The sequence below is a fragment of the Mercenaria mercenaria genome, chromosome 7, assembly GCF_021730395.1.
Source record: "Mercenaria mercenaria strain notata chromosome 7, MADL_Memer_1, whole genome shotgun sequence".
In the NCBI taxonomy this organism is placed as follows: Eukaryota; Metazoa; Mollusca; class Bivalvia; order Venerida; family Veneridae; genus Mercenaria; species Mercenaria mercenaria.
Genome location: NC_069367.1, coordinates 69,423,487 through 69,440,307, shown reverse-complemented (window position 1 = coordinate 69,440,307; position 16,821 = coordinate 69,423,487). Strand labels below are relative to the sequence as shown.

Below are 16,821 nucleotides of genomic sequence, written 5' to 3'. Positions count from 1 at the left end.
AAAATGTACTATCCGAATACTGTTACACTTTCAGAATGTCATCGGAAAGTAGTTTTTGCTCAGTCTATTTGGCAAACTAAGCTAAATCAGCGATAGTTCCTCAAATAATGATGCTACTTATCATAAAAAACTGCATTGAAAGTCATTGTAATACAATGTACCTATGTCACAATGTTTATGTAGATGCACAATGTGGAGGCTTCAGTCCAGTCAAAGATAGATAGACAAGATAAACAATGGCAGAGGAAAGTAAATGAGATGAAAAAGCAACATGCTGATGACCTGAGAAAGGTATTAGAAATTTTCAATTGGGTTTTGTTTCCGATTTATCCACCAACTGTATGTATGTTTGAAAATAATACTCATAAAAGTTCTGTTACTGTAATAAAAATTCATGTATGATGACATATGTCACAATTACTGTATAGCGGGTTAATTCTACGGGCAAAAAGTTCTGCTGTTTTGTCCTAAAATGGGCCTAGTTTATTTCTGCGTTTTTGAGTCGGCTAAAGGCTGAAAGCCTTTTGACGAGTCCTTGCTATCCAACGATTCTCTAAATGGACCAAATAACACAGTGAAGGGATGTAGTTCCATTAGATTTCTCAAACTTCAAACAGTTCACTGCACGAATGAAGTTAAGTTGTGTCAATTCCCTTTGCTATGACCAATATACGATGTAATCTGTCATATTTATGACTTGTAATTGTGCAATACTCGAATGTAACTCATTAAGCATAAATGTGCATTTTAAGAATTGTGCAGGCTTACAAAGCTTGGGTAACATCCAGCGAAAGACAAAAAATAGTTCCACAGGGCTCCAGATAAGATGCGTATTAGCGTAAATTACGTATAGAAATAATGCAAATACGCATGTCTAATAATTTCTAAGCATATAAAAACGTATATAAAATTACAGAAACGCACACAATGCTTTTTTAAAAACAAAATCTGAATCGTCTGGATGCGTTAGGTAACATAGCCGATCAGCCTTAATTCTCCCACATTGAACGTAAACACGCATCGTATGATTTCTATAAACTTTGCGTGGGTTGAATTTTGCAGTCAGTAAACGGATAAATTATCGGAAGAAGAAGCTCTTACTGGTTTGTTTAGTTACTACTGATATTAAAAATGATTTTAATTCTTATTTTTCGAGAAATAAACAAATCGGCGAAACATTAAATTGTATTTTCTTGTAGTTTTTAAAATCGAAAGTAGATCGTCTATGTTTGGCTGCTTTCAGGAAACGAAACAACTTTTTTATGAAAAGAATTAAATAAGAGGTAATTTAACTGTAAACTTCAATGTCAGATACTGCCAATTGCTGCTAAATGTCTTCGTATCATCACAATTTGTAAAATATATTGTTCAAACTGGAGAAAAGTGTAATCGTATCCGGATATAATATTTTGGGTAAATATCGAGCTGTGTTATGAAATTTTAAGAAAAAAACTAAAAACAAACTGAAACTGGTAGACTATACTGTCAGTACATCAATCATTAGCCGACTCAGGCCATTCAGGCCTTTGATTTATTTCTGCGACCGAGAGAAAAGCAGGAATTAATTTTTGCGGTTTGCATAAACCGGAAGTAAATTCTGTGCATGGGAAATAGCTATCACATTTACTACATCATAATTAACGACTCAAATGCATATCGTTCTCGTCAGTTATGTCTTGGTGGCATTATCTAGGTCGGAATCTAGGACATTGAAGTTGGAGCAACTGATTTATGTTTAAATCTGATTTCTTTTCATTACCGTGCATGATAAAAAATCAGAGTTAAAAATAAATACTGTAGGTCTAGTACAGGTAATTCATTTTGAAAAACATTTTCATGAAATGTAACGCTGCTGGTAGAAAAATTTACGATTTATTTACAAATATATACAAATGCAAAATCTAGTACATAGTCTTTTCACAGTCCATTCAGTTACAACACACATTAATTAGTCTGTTTAACTTTTTATAAACCTAGAGTGTTTTGTGATATACACTTGTAAAGATTACACGCCCGATACGGTAACCATTCATTTGCGGACAATAGATTGATACAATAACAAAAGCAATCAACCACAAATGATACGGTGTGAATAACTTGACAGCAGACGAAAAACGTGTGAGATAAAGATAACGTGGGTTTTATATTAAGCGAAATATCAAGTTTATTTCTGCGTCGAAAAATTCTGCTGATAGTTTAAATGTGCGGAATTTATTTCTGCGTGACAGCCTCGGCTCACAGATTTAGCAGAAATAAAAACCCGCAGAATTAACCCGCTATACAGTATTCTACTTTTCAAATCAATAATTTTATGAAAAGGGAACTTTTAGCCTCACAAAATATCAAACTTAACAGGAAAAATGATTGTTTATTTGCTGTAGCCTCATTCAGTTACAGCATATACTCAATGCACCACTGTCTCAATAAAACATAAGAACAAATTAATTTAAATGCCATACTTGCATTTAAAGCAAACAGAACTTGACCTCAGAAATTTAAATTACATATTTTTGTCCAATTACAATTTTTTATTACTATAAATATGTCCAGGAAGAAGTTTCTGGTTTGCCTATCCTTTACTTGTACTGTAGATAATTCATTTTACCATGTAAGATTGAAATCAATAATTATTTCCTACAATTTTACAGTTGAATAGTGCATTGGAGAAAACAAGCCGAGAGCTGTCAGCAAGAAAGGCTAAGGGAGAGAACTCTGCCTTGGTACAACAGCAGCAAGAAGAAGTTGAAGAGCTTATCAGGGTAGGTAACTCATTACTTGCAGGCATGTCTGCATATAAGAGGGCTGTTTTAACAATTTATGATTGGGTGAACAGACGTTTGTCTGTAGTCCATTACCATTGACTTGAATTGCTTTCGACAGTTATTTCCAGGGCTTATTCACATATTTGAGTTAATTCTTATCATTAAAACCCATTCATGATCCTTTTTGTCAGAAAATAATCTTACATTTAAACTATGTTATATATGCCTTTTCCAGCAAAATGCCCATAAAACCTTAACTTCCCCAAGCACTTCTGCATAATGTGGTCAAGTTTGTACCATAAGAAAGATCAGAGAGTTAAGAACTAGAAAGTTTATGTATTACTTTTCCAAAACTTGTGAAAGGATTTCCAAGTACTAATTTACGTATTAATATATGTGCTATAGAAAGTGCCATCAGCTTCATCATCAGCTTCATCATCAAACTCATCATCATCCAAGGATGAAGGGATTGATGATAAGAAACAGAAGGTAAAATTATGTACAGCATGGTATTGGAGCATGTGTATTCACACAAGTGTGGTTGATCATTTGAAATTGATAAAAATAGCACAAACAAGACTAGGAAATATCAATGCCAGGATTTGAGTCTTGAAATAGCTTAACTATCATTTGATATTGTATATATTATTGTGAAATGTTTATAGATTACATGCACACACACTAAATCAATGTTATGGTATCACTTTTATTTTGCAGTTTTGCTGTTTTTCACTTTTTCACTTTTCCATTTATTAGTTCATCCGTTTCATTATCTAACTCATTCTCATTACAGCAAAAGGGTATTCATTTACCCAAAAGTGTTTTAAAAAGGCCCAAGGTATTGCACTGTATTTGTTCACCGTTAGTCCAAGCAGTTTCATTAACATTCATTCTGATTTCAGTTAACTGCATTCCCTCATGTTAACACTTCATTTTGCCTTGTGTTTGATCTTGGTGTTTTGTAGAAGTATGTTATATTAAAAAGCTGTAATGGAGTTTAAACCAAAGTCAGTCTGATTAAAATCATCTCCTATTAATTCTACACATAGCTTACATTTAAGAAGATTGAGTACTTTAGTCAGATTGAACCAAATTCCTAGCTATTTCATGGTATCAGGTACTGACAGGAGCTTTCTTCCTCATAAGGGAAAGTGGCCAAGAAAGGCAACCTGCTCATTTTCTACAAAAAAAAACTTTCCCATATTTGGAAAAAAGCCCTGATTATTTTTCTGCTTATGTTTTTATTTTTGAAAATCAGCAAACCTGTTGAGCTGTTTGCAATGTCATGTTTACAAGGACCATTGTTTAAAGAAATCAACTAGATGTCTGATGTATATACAACCTTATTTAAAACTCATTTTATAGTACAATGTATATTTATCAGATAATGAGAATAAGACTTTGATAGCTCAAAACTAAAAAGATAGGTAACTGCTAGATTATAGCAGCCCACTCTTCAGGTTGGTCTGAATTTCAGACTGTTAGTTACGTTTATAAATTTGACAGGTTTCAAGTTTATAGAACTGAGTTTAAGAGACCAGTTTAAGAATGGAGCCATGTCATTGGTCAATTTCGAAATTTAGCCTGAAATCACCTAATAGAGCATTATGTTTATGCTTGGAAACAGACATTGAGAGCATCAAGTTTTGAGACTGGTTTTCAAACACAAGTTCTATAACCTTGGTCTGGTTGTATTGCTCGTTTCTAAACAAATGCATTATGAGAATATACATCTACTTAAAAGATTTAACATGTCATTTAAGAATTTGAATTAACTACATTACCATGTTATCCTGCTTTCTGTTTACCTCATGTAGGTTTCTGTCTGTAATAAACATTGAGAAAAATAACCTAGCTATACCAGATTAACTTCCAAATTTGATATAGGTACATGTCTCATGTATACTTTGTGTAGTATAGGGTGTGACAATGGTAGCATTTATTGCATCCACTAATGAAGAGTTTTAGCATGCAAAACAGTTTTACTCAAAATAGTAATGCGTAGAAAAATAGGTTCATAGATAAAAGGCAACATATATTTTAATGGAGAGTAAGATGATTTTAAATATGTTTATTTTTTTGGTTTTCTTTGCTTTGTCAACATTTTCAGTTTGTCTTGTTAGTTGCACCGATACCACATTAGAAAAGCTATGCTTTGACATCATAAGAATCTTTCACTGGTTGAAGGTGCGGATGGAAATATCAGGCTTGAAGGAACCACAAAACAGTTACCCCAGAGCCAGACAGTGGAAAAATCCTATCTGGCATGAAAAAAATTAATATTCATGCAGTTCCTCAAGACATTTTATGACTGTGGGAATTTATATAATTAAAAATGTTTGGGAGACTCCTGGAATTTAGTCCAATCATGAATGTACATGATCATCAGAATTTTTCAGACACATTATTATCTAATTCCTCAGTGCTCGTGTACTCATGTACTGGTGTTGTATATTTCAGCAAACCAGAGAACAGGAACAGATCATTCAGGAAGAAATGCAGAGATCTGTAAGTCTGATTTTACATACAAACATGCTTAATCTGAAAAAAATCATGTCTTAAATCTTCAGACAAAGTAACTGCATCTTTTAAAACTGAAACTGTTCAGTTTGATTAAACATTTATATACAATAAAATCTATGAAAGGGCCTTTTTGAAGCATAGAACATGAGCAAAAATAATGACAATGGACAGTGTTTGATTTAGCTTTTTGTGCTATATATTCGTTGGCATTGTACATTAAGATTTATAACAGCATATAAACAGTCATTATGATACGTGTCAAATAATAACAAAATACACTAAAATAGGCATACATCCATATCCTTATATATCCAGTTAACATTGAAAGGAAAGCATAAAAGTATAACTGATATAGTTCTGCAAAACACAATTCCTAGGTATGTGTCCTAAAGCAATGCATGAAAATCTATAAAATAATGTTTTCAGATTCTTCTTAAAACAATGTTGGATTCTTAGACCAGTCTTGAAACTTACTGGTATCTAGAATTGTTTATTCAGCATTATGACAGATGTTGCAAGAAATTGTTGCAAGAAATTTCTGTATACAGATATATTTCAAGTAATGCAACAGTCAGTTCAGTTGTATGAAAGAGAAATGTTTAACAATGTTTCAGGCTGACCAACAACAACAACGACAGATGGAGACAAAGATACTGAGTATGGAGCCAAGTGATGATGAAGACGACACAACAGAATTTGGAACAGGAAGTGGTACACAGTCAAGCTTCCAGAGGTCTGCCAGAGAAACAGCCAGATCTAATGCTACCATAGGGTGAGTAAAGTTGATGTGACCATGTTTGTATGGGAATTGTCTTTTAATCAGTTTTATTAGAGGGCAGATGATTATTTTTTTGCCTAGAAAACCAAGCTAATGTTGTCAAAAATCATCAGTAGTGGTTCCATAAAGGAGCAGTTGTAAACAAAAAGATGTCTGCCTGTCAAGCCATAGGATGTCAATGTTAGATTCCAGATGCTTAGGTTATAAAATGCAAGTTTGCCATTGGTCTGTTTTAGAATTGGACTCAAAATCAATCAATTACATGTAAGAGTTTTTAAACTGGGGTCAAAACTCAGCATTAATACCTCAGCCCCAGTACATCATTTTACTATAGCTGCAATCAAGCTTGAATGATAATATAGTAAAATAGCATTCAAAATTCCTCTTGTCAGTCATGTATAAATCTGTATTATAAAACTGTGACACTTCCAGCAGCTTTAGTACTAGTAGGACAATTAATTATATCATCTTCTATTTCATTTATCAAAAAGCACTATGAACAGTGGAGAAGTAACATTAAGGACGACCCAGTTCCTGGATCAGTTAAGGAAGAACCCGACCCTCAAGATAATGAGAGATGAACTAGTCTCAGTCCTGCAAGATCAGCTTGAGAAAATTGGAATACCTCCAGTATGTTGATAAATCTTTTGATAAAACTTACAATTTTTCAGTGTGGTTTAGACCATTGCTGTTTTCATGGAATGCATTTAAAAACTCTATTCCTGAAACTCTTCTTGATCATTTTGCATATAGCTAAATTCAAGACAAAAGCTGATATCAAAAATGAAATGAATATATTTGATTGCATTATTTAGTCTTAGGAAATTTGCTTAATAAATATTATGGAGTTTGAATTTTTAAAAATCTTTATTTGTGGGATTTTTAAAATGCTATGAAACAGCTATTATGTAGGGAAGCTGGTAGTTAATTGTGAAGAACAAATAAGAAAAGTGTGAGAAATCCAGTAACACCAGTTATGATATAACTAAGATAAGTGTTTGGAAATTGGTGTTAGATTTATTAGATATTAAAACAGGAGGTAATATAATTTTGTTTTACACAGGGCACTAAAGGAATCTCCAATGAGACATTGTTGAGTAAACTGACCCACTTGAGGACGAGGAGACAGACCCTGGAGAAGAACCATGGTGCTATATTTTCTGACCTGAGAACACAGTTTGATAACTTTGCCTCTGCTCAAGCTAGAGAGAGGTTAAAGGCACTGAAGAGGTCACCCCCTCCTGCCCCAGGTAACTTACATTCCAGTTTTGTCATATTCCTGTGGATTGTTACATATTGCACTAGCGGAATGCTTTGAATAATATTAGTGCAGTCATCTTGAGTCAGAATGCTTTTATTTCTTGATTCTGCTGAAAATAAGAATTAAAAACATGGTTGAAGTGAAATTGATATGCATGTTTTGTATTGAAACTTTATATCTTGTGTCTTAGAGCTGACCTTTTCTGAGAGCATTCATAAAAGTAATAAATTTCTAATTGTCATATTTTTTTGATGTAGGATAGGGCTATCATTTGGCCATCTTTTGACCAGAGTTTTCATCCTTGTACTACTAATATCTGTGGTTATTTTTGTTACTTAACAGGTCGTAGACCAGTCAGTACTGGAGGTCCCGGTAGCTCACAGTCTATTCCTACATCTGGGCTTGGCAGTAGTGGTTCCCCTGTCAGAGGTCCCAGTCCACAAGCCAGGCAACCCCCGGCTAGGACCCAGCAAGCTCCAAGAGCACCTCCTCGCTCACAGAGTCCTGCTCAAAGAGGTGTGAGCCCCAGACGACCAGAGAGTCCACTACGCAAGACTGGTTCTAGTGTTGACTACACAAGCACCCAGTGGGACTCGGATGATGAAGAAACTGAATCAGAAGATGAGGAACCAGCTTTTGCCCCGAGGGGACCAGTCACTGTGATGCAGGCCCGACCTGGTGCAGTACCACCATCTCCATCCAGACCTGGTTTCCCAACTCCTCAGTCCCGCCAGCCGCAGCAGCAGCAGCCATCTCCAGCACCCAGACAACAAGTGAAGACAGTCATCTCAAAGCCTCTAGATGATGTGGATGATGATGATGATTGGTTAGATTCTGACAGGTAATATGATAAAATTTTAATGCTCTGCATTGTAAAATGCAAAATTACTTCAGGATTATTCCATGGCCCTTGTCATATCTGTCCAGAATAATCTTTTTTTATCTGCATGATATCACAGAATGAGTTTTATACAGTGACAGAGACTTTAATTTCCAATAAAAATACTTTTTAGTAATTTTTAGCAAGAAGGGATTTTTCTTGTCCTGTTACAAACCACATGCTGCTTCCAATTTAAAGTTATCAGTCATTTTAAATCTGAAAGTTTTTGCATATAAAGCAGAATTTCCTTTCTATTTGCTATATAAGAAAATGTTCCGTTCAACTGAAAAAAGCCAAATGGAAAAAGAAAGAAAAAATGTGTCTATGATATTAAATAGTTTAAAAAGGCCAGTCTATTATTTGTACTTATATAATATTTGAACATTTTCAGTGATTTGGATGTTTCTCCTGGCAGACCATCAGGTGGGGTATCTAAGCCCGCACAGCCAAAGGGACAGAAAGTTGCCGAGCTATCCCGGTCTATAGAGATGCAGTTAGCTGTAAGTACTCCTCATTGGTTTATTCATGGTCAAGTTCATTCCTATAGACTTTCCATATGTTACAATATATTGTAGGAATTGCTGCGTGGTGATCTTGGCAATTAATTTTTTAAAGATGACCAAATATTTACAGTCCAGATGTGTTTTCTTTGATGAAACTATAATAGTTATTCTATTACAATTTTTATGATAAATTGTCACCAGTTGTGGAATATTCCTTATAGGTTAGGGTACTTAATTGGCCACTTGTTTTTGAAATTTTGTCATATAAGCGACTTGCTTTTTACCAAACATTGTTATGGAAAAAATGCATTGTGGTGTCCTTGGAAAACTTGCATTGTGATGTTCATGGAAAACATACACTGTGACGTCCATGGAAAAAAATGCATTGTTATGTCCATGGAAAAATGCATAGTGATTAAAAAGTAAGTAAAACTTATTGTGCTACTTGATGTTCCATGTGTAATTGTCAGTGGCACAACTAAGATGCAAACTGCATTTTTACCTTACCTTGTTAAGCAAGATTTCTTTTATATACACAATGTATATTATTATTTTACATAAATCAGGGAAGAAAAGGAGGAGCTAAACCAGTAGGTGGTGTAGACACTATGGGCAACCAGAAGAAAACTGTAGAAGATATACTGGTGAGTAAATTTTGTTGATGTCTTTAAATGAATAATCCAGAACATGTTTCTGCTATTTCTATTTGGAAGTAGACGTAACTTTAAATCTCAGGATATTTTTTTTTGTTTTGTTGGGTTTAATGTCGCACTGACACAATTATAGGTCATATGGGGACTTTCCAGCTTTGATTGTGGAGGAGGAATACCCCAGGTGCCCCTCCGTGCATTATTTTGTCATGGGTGGGCACCTGGTTAGAACCACTGACCTTCCGTAAGCCAACTATGGCTGGCTAACAAGAAGAATTCACCGCCCCGAATGAGGCTCGAATCCACATCGGCAAGAGGCAATCTCAGATTTATTCATTTCATAGTACTACAGGAGTTTATTATAAGTCAGACAGTGCCTTGTATTACATATGTTATGTATATGTTTCAGGAGTTTAACTTGAACAGTGATTGGGATGTTTCCACTGTAATACATTTGTTATTATATATGTTTCAGGAGTTTAACTCGGAGGGTGATTGGGATGTTTCCCGTGTATTAAATATGTTATATTATATGTTTCAGGAGTTTAACTCAGACAGTGACTGGGATGTTTCCCCTGTAGAGGATGATGAGCCTGCCAGACGTAAAGCAAGGTAATTTTATACCAACTTCTCATGCCCTGTCAGTCACTTTTATACACAGACATATGTATAATGTGCTTGCAGCAACTGTTTGGTTTGATTTGCTTTTATAATAAAACTTTAAAATTAGTCAGGCACTCAATATTAATTTTAGAGTCATTATCAGTTTTTGTGGACCACATATTCAGCCCTTATGACATATCAAATTTTAGCCCATTTGGTATGTTTAAATTACAATGTATATTATATTTATATTTTCAGACCTCAGGGACAGGCTAGAACCAGTCATGTAGATGCCTCAGTTTCCTCCAATACATATGGTACCAGTCTATGGGGATCATCATCAAAAGGTGTGTATTCCAGTTTGTGATTTAAAATTTCACTTTGGTGACTCTTCTGAATTCTGAAATGCAGTCATAAAATTGATGTCTGTGGTATGATATGTTAAAACTAGAACTTCCTTCTTTTGTCATCTGTCAATTGGTTCCCTGTCCTCATAAGGACTTAACACATGATCAACAATAAGGTAAAATATGTCGTCTTATCGGTAAAATTATCCCCCTTGAAATCACCTGGCAGTGCGATATCGATTTTTATCTGGTTGATATTTTCCAATAGAAACAAAGAAGGAAAAAAAGTTTGAACAAATATTGTTTTAATTAGAATGGACACACAATATTTATTATCCTATTGAAGTGTTTGTCATTCTTTTCTCTTTACAAAGATATAAAAATTTTTTATCTAAAATGAAGAATTAATGCTTCCCTTGGCGATTAAAAAACATCACTATCAGTCTCTGTTTACGGCATATAGTTACTGAATAAAATAAGCAAAAACCTGTGATACGTATCCTATTCTTTTCCCTGTAGCCACTTTATTCATATATTGAGAATATTTATTATCCTATTGAAGTATTCTACAGACAATAAACTTTTTATATATGTTTTTATTTTGAAATTATTTTAATGTCTTCTTGCTTCCCTAGACGTTTAAAAGTTGGTGATTTTTGTATTATTTCTTTATTTGCCGTGTCAGTGGTATTTCCGGACGCGTGCGGAAACGCACGAACCCGCCCGAAGTTTAGCTGCCGATGATACAGAAAATATTATTGTTACAACATAGCATTAAGTGATAATAATAGTGCGGGAATAATTTCAGTTATATTAAGGCGAACCATAGTTTTTGGGAATTACAAGCTTACCGCAAAAGAAATGTTACAGGGAAACATGCTGACGTATCATGTTAATAGATAAATAAAATATAAGACATGATGCACGTTGCAACTATATATATTTCTTTCTAAACCACCGTCTCGTATTTTAAAGATTCGTTTAATTATACTTATACCCCTTAGTTTAAGTTTTAACCATAAATATGTTATAAAGAATTTCTATAATGCAACATTTGAGTAAATTGTTTTCGGAGCCTCTAAAACAGCCATTTTAAAGCGCTTTTCGATAGTTGTTAATTACCAATTAACAGCTTTTTGCAAGTTTATTGCTTATCAACACCTTTTTTTTAATTAGGGGATTGGGGACGATCAGGTCTTTTTATTACACAGATAATAATCTTCTCGGTGACTGCGTAAGAGCATTTTGAAAATTGTAACATGTTTAATGAACGAGACTTAAATACACAATAAATATTTTGTTTCATTTTCAAGTACAAATGTTGTTAGATACATAAGGTAATGGGACAGTGATTGAGTATTTACTTGTATTTGATTGACAGTATTTTTTCCTGAATACAGGTTAATTGTTCGATATTAAAGTATAGAACACGTGTTAAAAGTTCGCCTAAGAGTGAAAATATTATAGTATAGAAGTTTTGTGACAACATTGTGAAAAATTGTCGTTTTTATTAATTTATTCAAAGAAGTATAAAATACATTTTTAATTTTTTATAGCTCTTTGGTTTATTGTCTCTCCTGAAAATTATTATGTACTTTCTCTGCTCCATATTATATAATGCTTTCACTTGCTGTAGGCATTGTATTTATGCAATAAATAGAAATTGAATTGAACTGAATGTACGCACAGCTAATCTCAAGAAGGTATAGCACGCGCTAAAAGATATGAAAAATCTGTAATCTCCTGTTCATATAGTAAAACTATTTGTGATAGTTATTATGAATAACCTTTACACTACATTAGTGTCACTTTATCCTAAATCTTTTCTAAAAGACTTTTTTCTATGGTGTGCTTGTTTTATTCTTAGGTTTTCCACTTTTTATTTAAAAAATCTGACATTTATTAAATCAGTCAGTCAGTCCCTTTTGAGAAACCTTGAGAAGTCATAATTCGCACATACTTTATTACACAATGACTGGCTCGGGGGCAAATAGGTCACACTTCCAATTAACAGGCTCTGGTGTCATAAAAAGATACCTTTTACATTGTCAAGTATGTTTGCTAGTTTGTTTTTCTGTTCATTTTTCATCAGTGTGTGACAATATGTTTTTCAAATGTTCATTACATAGCAAAATTAATTTTAACAAGTTAAATGTGATTAATAATAATAATAAAAAACGCATTTCACATCCATTTATAATAACTGAAAATGAAATTGTCAAGTTTGTAAGCACTTTTAAAACATTTTTTTTTCCTGCTTTCTATCTTTTAAGATAATAGTAGTTTCATGTACATGTATGTTATGCTCGCCTAATATACATGATTTTGTGTATTTATATTTGTTTTTATGTCTCAGTTTCTTTAATGTAAAATTAAAAGAAGATAATATAGTGTTAATCGTATTTTCATATACTATGCCAAAGAAGTATAAAACACTTTTTTATAGCGCTTTGACTATGCAAAATAAAAGAATGAATAACGTAGTGTCTTCTTTTTTCCGTTCCGTACTTTACATTATTGAAAAACAGAATTAAACCAAGTTGATGACTATATTTGCTGTTGTTGTTTTACCGATACTTAAAATTGGTGTAAAATAAATCACCCTTCACACTACTTTTTTTACAGGAGATCTCTAATCTATAATCCTTGTTTTTTTATGATCGGCACCTCCCGTTATACGATAAGCGGAGATAGCCGAACCATAACGATCTAAAAAATATACGATAGTGATCGATATTTAGCTAGACGGTCGAAGGGAGACAACAAGGTATAGCGTTGATCTCAATAAACAAGGAAAGATAATAGAATCGATTTTTGCCCAATTCTTCAGTATGAAACTGGAACTATTCTTCAATATACTTAAGGTAGTTATGCATGTTTGTATCAAAATATTTCCTACAAAGTAGAATTTCATGAATCCCTGATTTTTCAAAACTTAAAATATACTTAGAAAATATGACAGATAAAAGAGATAGGGTCCTGTTCTTGATTTTTTTGTGGTACATGATGATTTGACAAAAGACATGAGTCTGAAAATATTCAACTGCTGTCTCTGAATTAATTGGGAAAAAGTCAATTATTTATAGTGATCATAATCAGTTTTGTTCAAAACCCAGGAACATTGTTTAGTTTAATAGTCTGTCGTTACAAAACTGAAATGTTAAATCAACATAAACAAAAAGTTTAAAGTCATCTTTAGTGCCTTTTTTCCTATCTGTTGTATCTATTATCCCTAGAATCACATATTCTATATGATTACTTGTAATCAGGGTCCTATACACAGTGAAGTTAGTGTAAGTACATTAGCATTAGAAAATTCACACTTTTTCAATAGAAATGGCTTTTTTTTTTTGCTTTTAGAACTGACCCTTGCTTTTAAGACATTTAGGTTTTTATGCAAGTCTTTGTATAGTGTGTAATATAGAAAAAAAAGATCTGTTGTGTTGTGTTGTACAGTAGCTAGATTTTAAAAAAAGCTTGTTACATATAAATTGCTTAAAATTCTGATAGCTTAGACATTTTGCAAATCTAGTATGGATAACTGCCTCTATGTCAATCAAGTTATAGACTGTTTATGCTGAGGTGACAGTTATTATATTGTATCTTTTATTATGCTATCTAGTCGCCAGAATTTAGTAAAGCTTGACTATTTCATTACATCATGGATTTAGTTGTACATGGTAGGCTTAATCAGGAGAAATTTCACACTGTTCTTTGGTCAGTTCTTATCTCAGTCTTCTCCATGATATATTCCATCCTCCACATCTGTGTCATGGTGGGGGAGGGGGGGGGGGCGTGGGATGTGATGAGGCCTTTATAAGCTGTACTGAGACTAAACTAAGGTCAGAAATCCAGGAAGATTTACTGTAGTCAGTGAAATACATGTATTGTTAGAGGAAAATGTTTTTGCACCCTACAAAAATATACCTCATGAAAAATTATAGGTGAATAAATAAGCACGTGTATACCTGAATTCTTAAGTGGGGAACAACATGGCAAACATATATTAATCAAATGTTAATGTTGTTTAAGACCTATTTTATAAGATTTTTATAAATCAATAAATCTTAAAGGCATATGTTAATCTTTGAGATACCTATCCAGCCTGTTCAAATTATACCACTACTATCTTAAAGTATAAATGCTTAATTTATGATACTAGTCCAAGTATACCTATTCAGGTGACATTAGGTGAATACAGTGTACATTTATGAGGCCTTGCATGATGGCTTTTACATGCAAAGTATTTTTGTTATAATTTCATGTTACATCATTCTTTTGCCAAAAAATAGCTGTGGTTGAAACAGTGCACTGGATATGAAATTCCTTATAAAACAGTACCTACATAATTTATGAGCCACACCATGAGAAGACCAGCATAGTGCGTTTTACTGTTAGTTTTCAACTGTAAATGATATCTATATATATACTGTAAATATTAATACGAGATGATATGAGCCGCACCATGAGAAAACCAACATAGTGCGTTTGTGACCAGCATGGATCCAGACCAGCCAGTGCATCCGCACAGTCTGGTCAGGATCCATGCTGTTCACTTTCAAAGCCTATTGCAATTAGAGAAACTGTTAGCGAACAGCATGGATCCTGACCAGACTGTGCAGATGCGCTGGCTGGTCTGGATTCATACTGGTGTCACAAATGCACTATGTTGGTTTTCTCATGGTGCGGCTCATATCATCTCAGATTAATATTTACAGTTGAAACTTGATATCTTGAATTCAAAGGGATCAAACATTTTACTGGTACTTTGAGTTAACAGAAATTTGACTTGGAATTATATTTTATGCATGTGTTTTTGGGATGGGACTTGTTAATATCCTCGAGATAGCCAGAATTTGAGATAAGCGAATTCGAGTTATTGAGTTTCAGTTATATATCAGATTGATGGTGAAATAAGATTTCCTTATTTACAGTTGTTTATGGCCGCACATACTTATCTCTATACAAACTGCAAAAAACTAATGTCACCTATATATATAGATATCATTTACAGTTGAAAACTAGCAGTACATTAGGTAAACTTCCATCCATGATTTTATACTGGAAAGGCATGATTAAGCATGTTGGATAGATGTCTTTAAGATGTGTTAGTTTAGCACTGGTACAGCATGTCTACTGTAAGCCGACATATTTAGATTTATAATGATTCAGGTGTCTTAAATATTATACAATTCTTTTCTTAGATTCAAATTTATCTGAGTTATAACAGTGAGTATTATGACATTTTATTTCTCTTACAAGATTATTTTGGGCATGGTTTTACAAATATGCAAGAATATTGCTAATATGATTAACTAGGCTGAATTTACATTAGGAAAATATCTTCTTATCTAATAACTACTTAGGCTAAAATCTGGAAATTAGAATTAATAGCATGCTTTTTTAATGGACCAAAGAAGAATCCCCCTATGACCTATGATTCTGTGCCTGTGTGGTGTTAAACCATGCAAAATCAAAATCAAAAGATCTGTTTATAATAACACTCTCAACCAGTGTTTATTGTTATGCTAATCATTCAATTTAAAAAGGCATTTAAAAGTTTTTATTATGTCTCCAGGAGACATATTGTTTTTGCCCTGTCCGTCCGTCCGTACGTACGTCACACTTCATTTCCGAGCAATAACTGGAGAACCATTTGACCTAGAACCTTCAAACTTCATAGGGTTGTAGGGCTGCTGGAGTAGACGACCCCTATTGTTTTTGGGGTCACTCCGTCAAAGGTCAAGGTCACAGGGGCCTGAACATTAAAAACAATTTCCGATCAATAACTAGAGAACCACTTGACCCAGAATGTTGAAACTTCATATGATGATTGGTCATGAAGAGTAGATGACTCTTATTGATTTTGGGGTCACTCCGTCAAAGGTCAAGGTCACAGGGCCTGAACATTGAAAACCATTTGCGGTCAGTAACTTGAGAACCACTTGACCCAGAATGTTGAAACTTAATAGGATGATTGGTCATGCAGAGTAGATGACCCCTAACGATTTTAGGGTCACTCCTTGAAAGGTCAAGGTCACAGGGGCCCGAACATTGAAAACCATTTGCGGTCAGTAACATGAGAACCACTTGACACAGGATGATGAAACTTCGTAGGATGATTGGTCATGAAGAGTAGATGACCCCTATTGACTTTGGGGTCACTCCATCAAAGGTCAAGGTCACAGGGGCCTGAACATGGAAAACCATTTCCGATCAATAACTAGAGAACCACTTGACCCAGAATGTTGAAACTTCATAGGATGATTGTACATGCAGAGTAGATGACCCCTATCCATTTTTGGGTCACTCTGTGAAAGGTCAAGGTCACAGGGGCCTGAACATTGAAAACCATTTCCGGTCAGTAACTTGAGAACCACTTGACCCGGAATGATGAAACTTCATAGGATGGTTGGTCATGCAGAGTAGATGACCCCTAACGATTTTAGGGTCACTCTGTTAAAGGTCAAGGCCACAGGGGCCTGAACATGGAAAACCATTTCCAATCAATAAC

General features: G+C 34.0%; 1 protein-coding gene across 6 annotated transcripts in view; it reads left to right on the top strand.

Annotated features, from left to right (window-relative positions):
- Window positions 1–16,821, top strand: part of LOC123555744 (cilium assembly protein DZIP1L-like) — a 31,809-nt gene that overhangs the window by 9,196 nt on the left and 5,792 nt on the right. Inside the window, exons 9-22 of one of the 6 annotated variants that reach the window (XM_053548606.1) lie at window positions 184–291; window positions 2,649–2,759; window positions 3,168–3,251; window positions 5,223–5,270; window positions 5,900–6,057; window positions 6,555–6,693; window positions 7,127–7,313; window positions 7,667–8,165; window positions 8,596–8,704; window positions 9,274–9,351; window positions 9,899–9,969; window positions 10,219–10,307; window positions 13,577–13,600; window positions 15,512–15,536. In XM_053548606.1, coding sequence (XP_053404581.1) covers window positions 184–291; window positions 2,649–2,759; window positions 3,168–3,251; window positions 5,223–5,270; window positions 5,900–6,057; window positions 6,555–6,693; window positions 7,127–7,313; window positions 7,667–8,165; window positions 8,596–8,704; window positions 9,274–9,351; window positions 9,899–9,969; window positions 10,219–10,307; window positions 13,577–13,593 — 1,698 coding nt within the window. In that variant the 3' untranslated portion in view covers window positions 13,594–13,600; window positions 15,512–15,536. Of the gene's footprint in view, window positions 1–183; window positions 292–2,648; window positions 2,760–3,167; window positions 3,252–3,555; window positions 3,601–5,222; window positions 5,271–5,899; window positions 6,058–6,554; window positions 6,694–7,126; window positions 7,314–7,666; window positions 8,166–8,595; window positions 8,705–9,273; window positions 9,352–9,898; window positions 9,970–10,218; window positions 10,308–13,576; window positions 13,601–15,511; window positions 15,537–16,821 lie in introns of all 6 variants that reach the window. The other 5 variants (XM_053548604.1, XM_053548605.1, XM_053548602.1 and 2 more) reach the window with 5 other exon arrangements.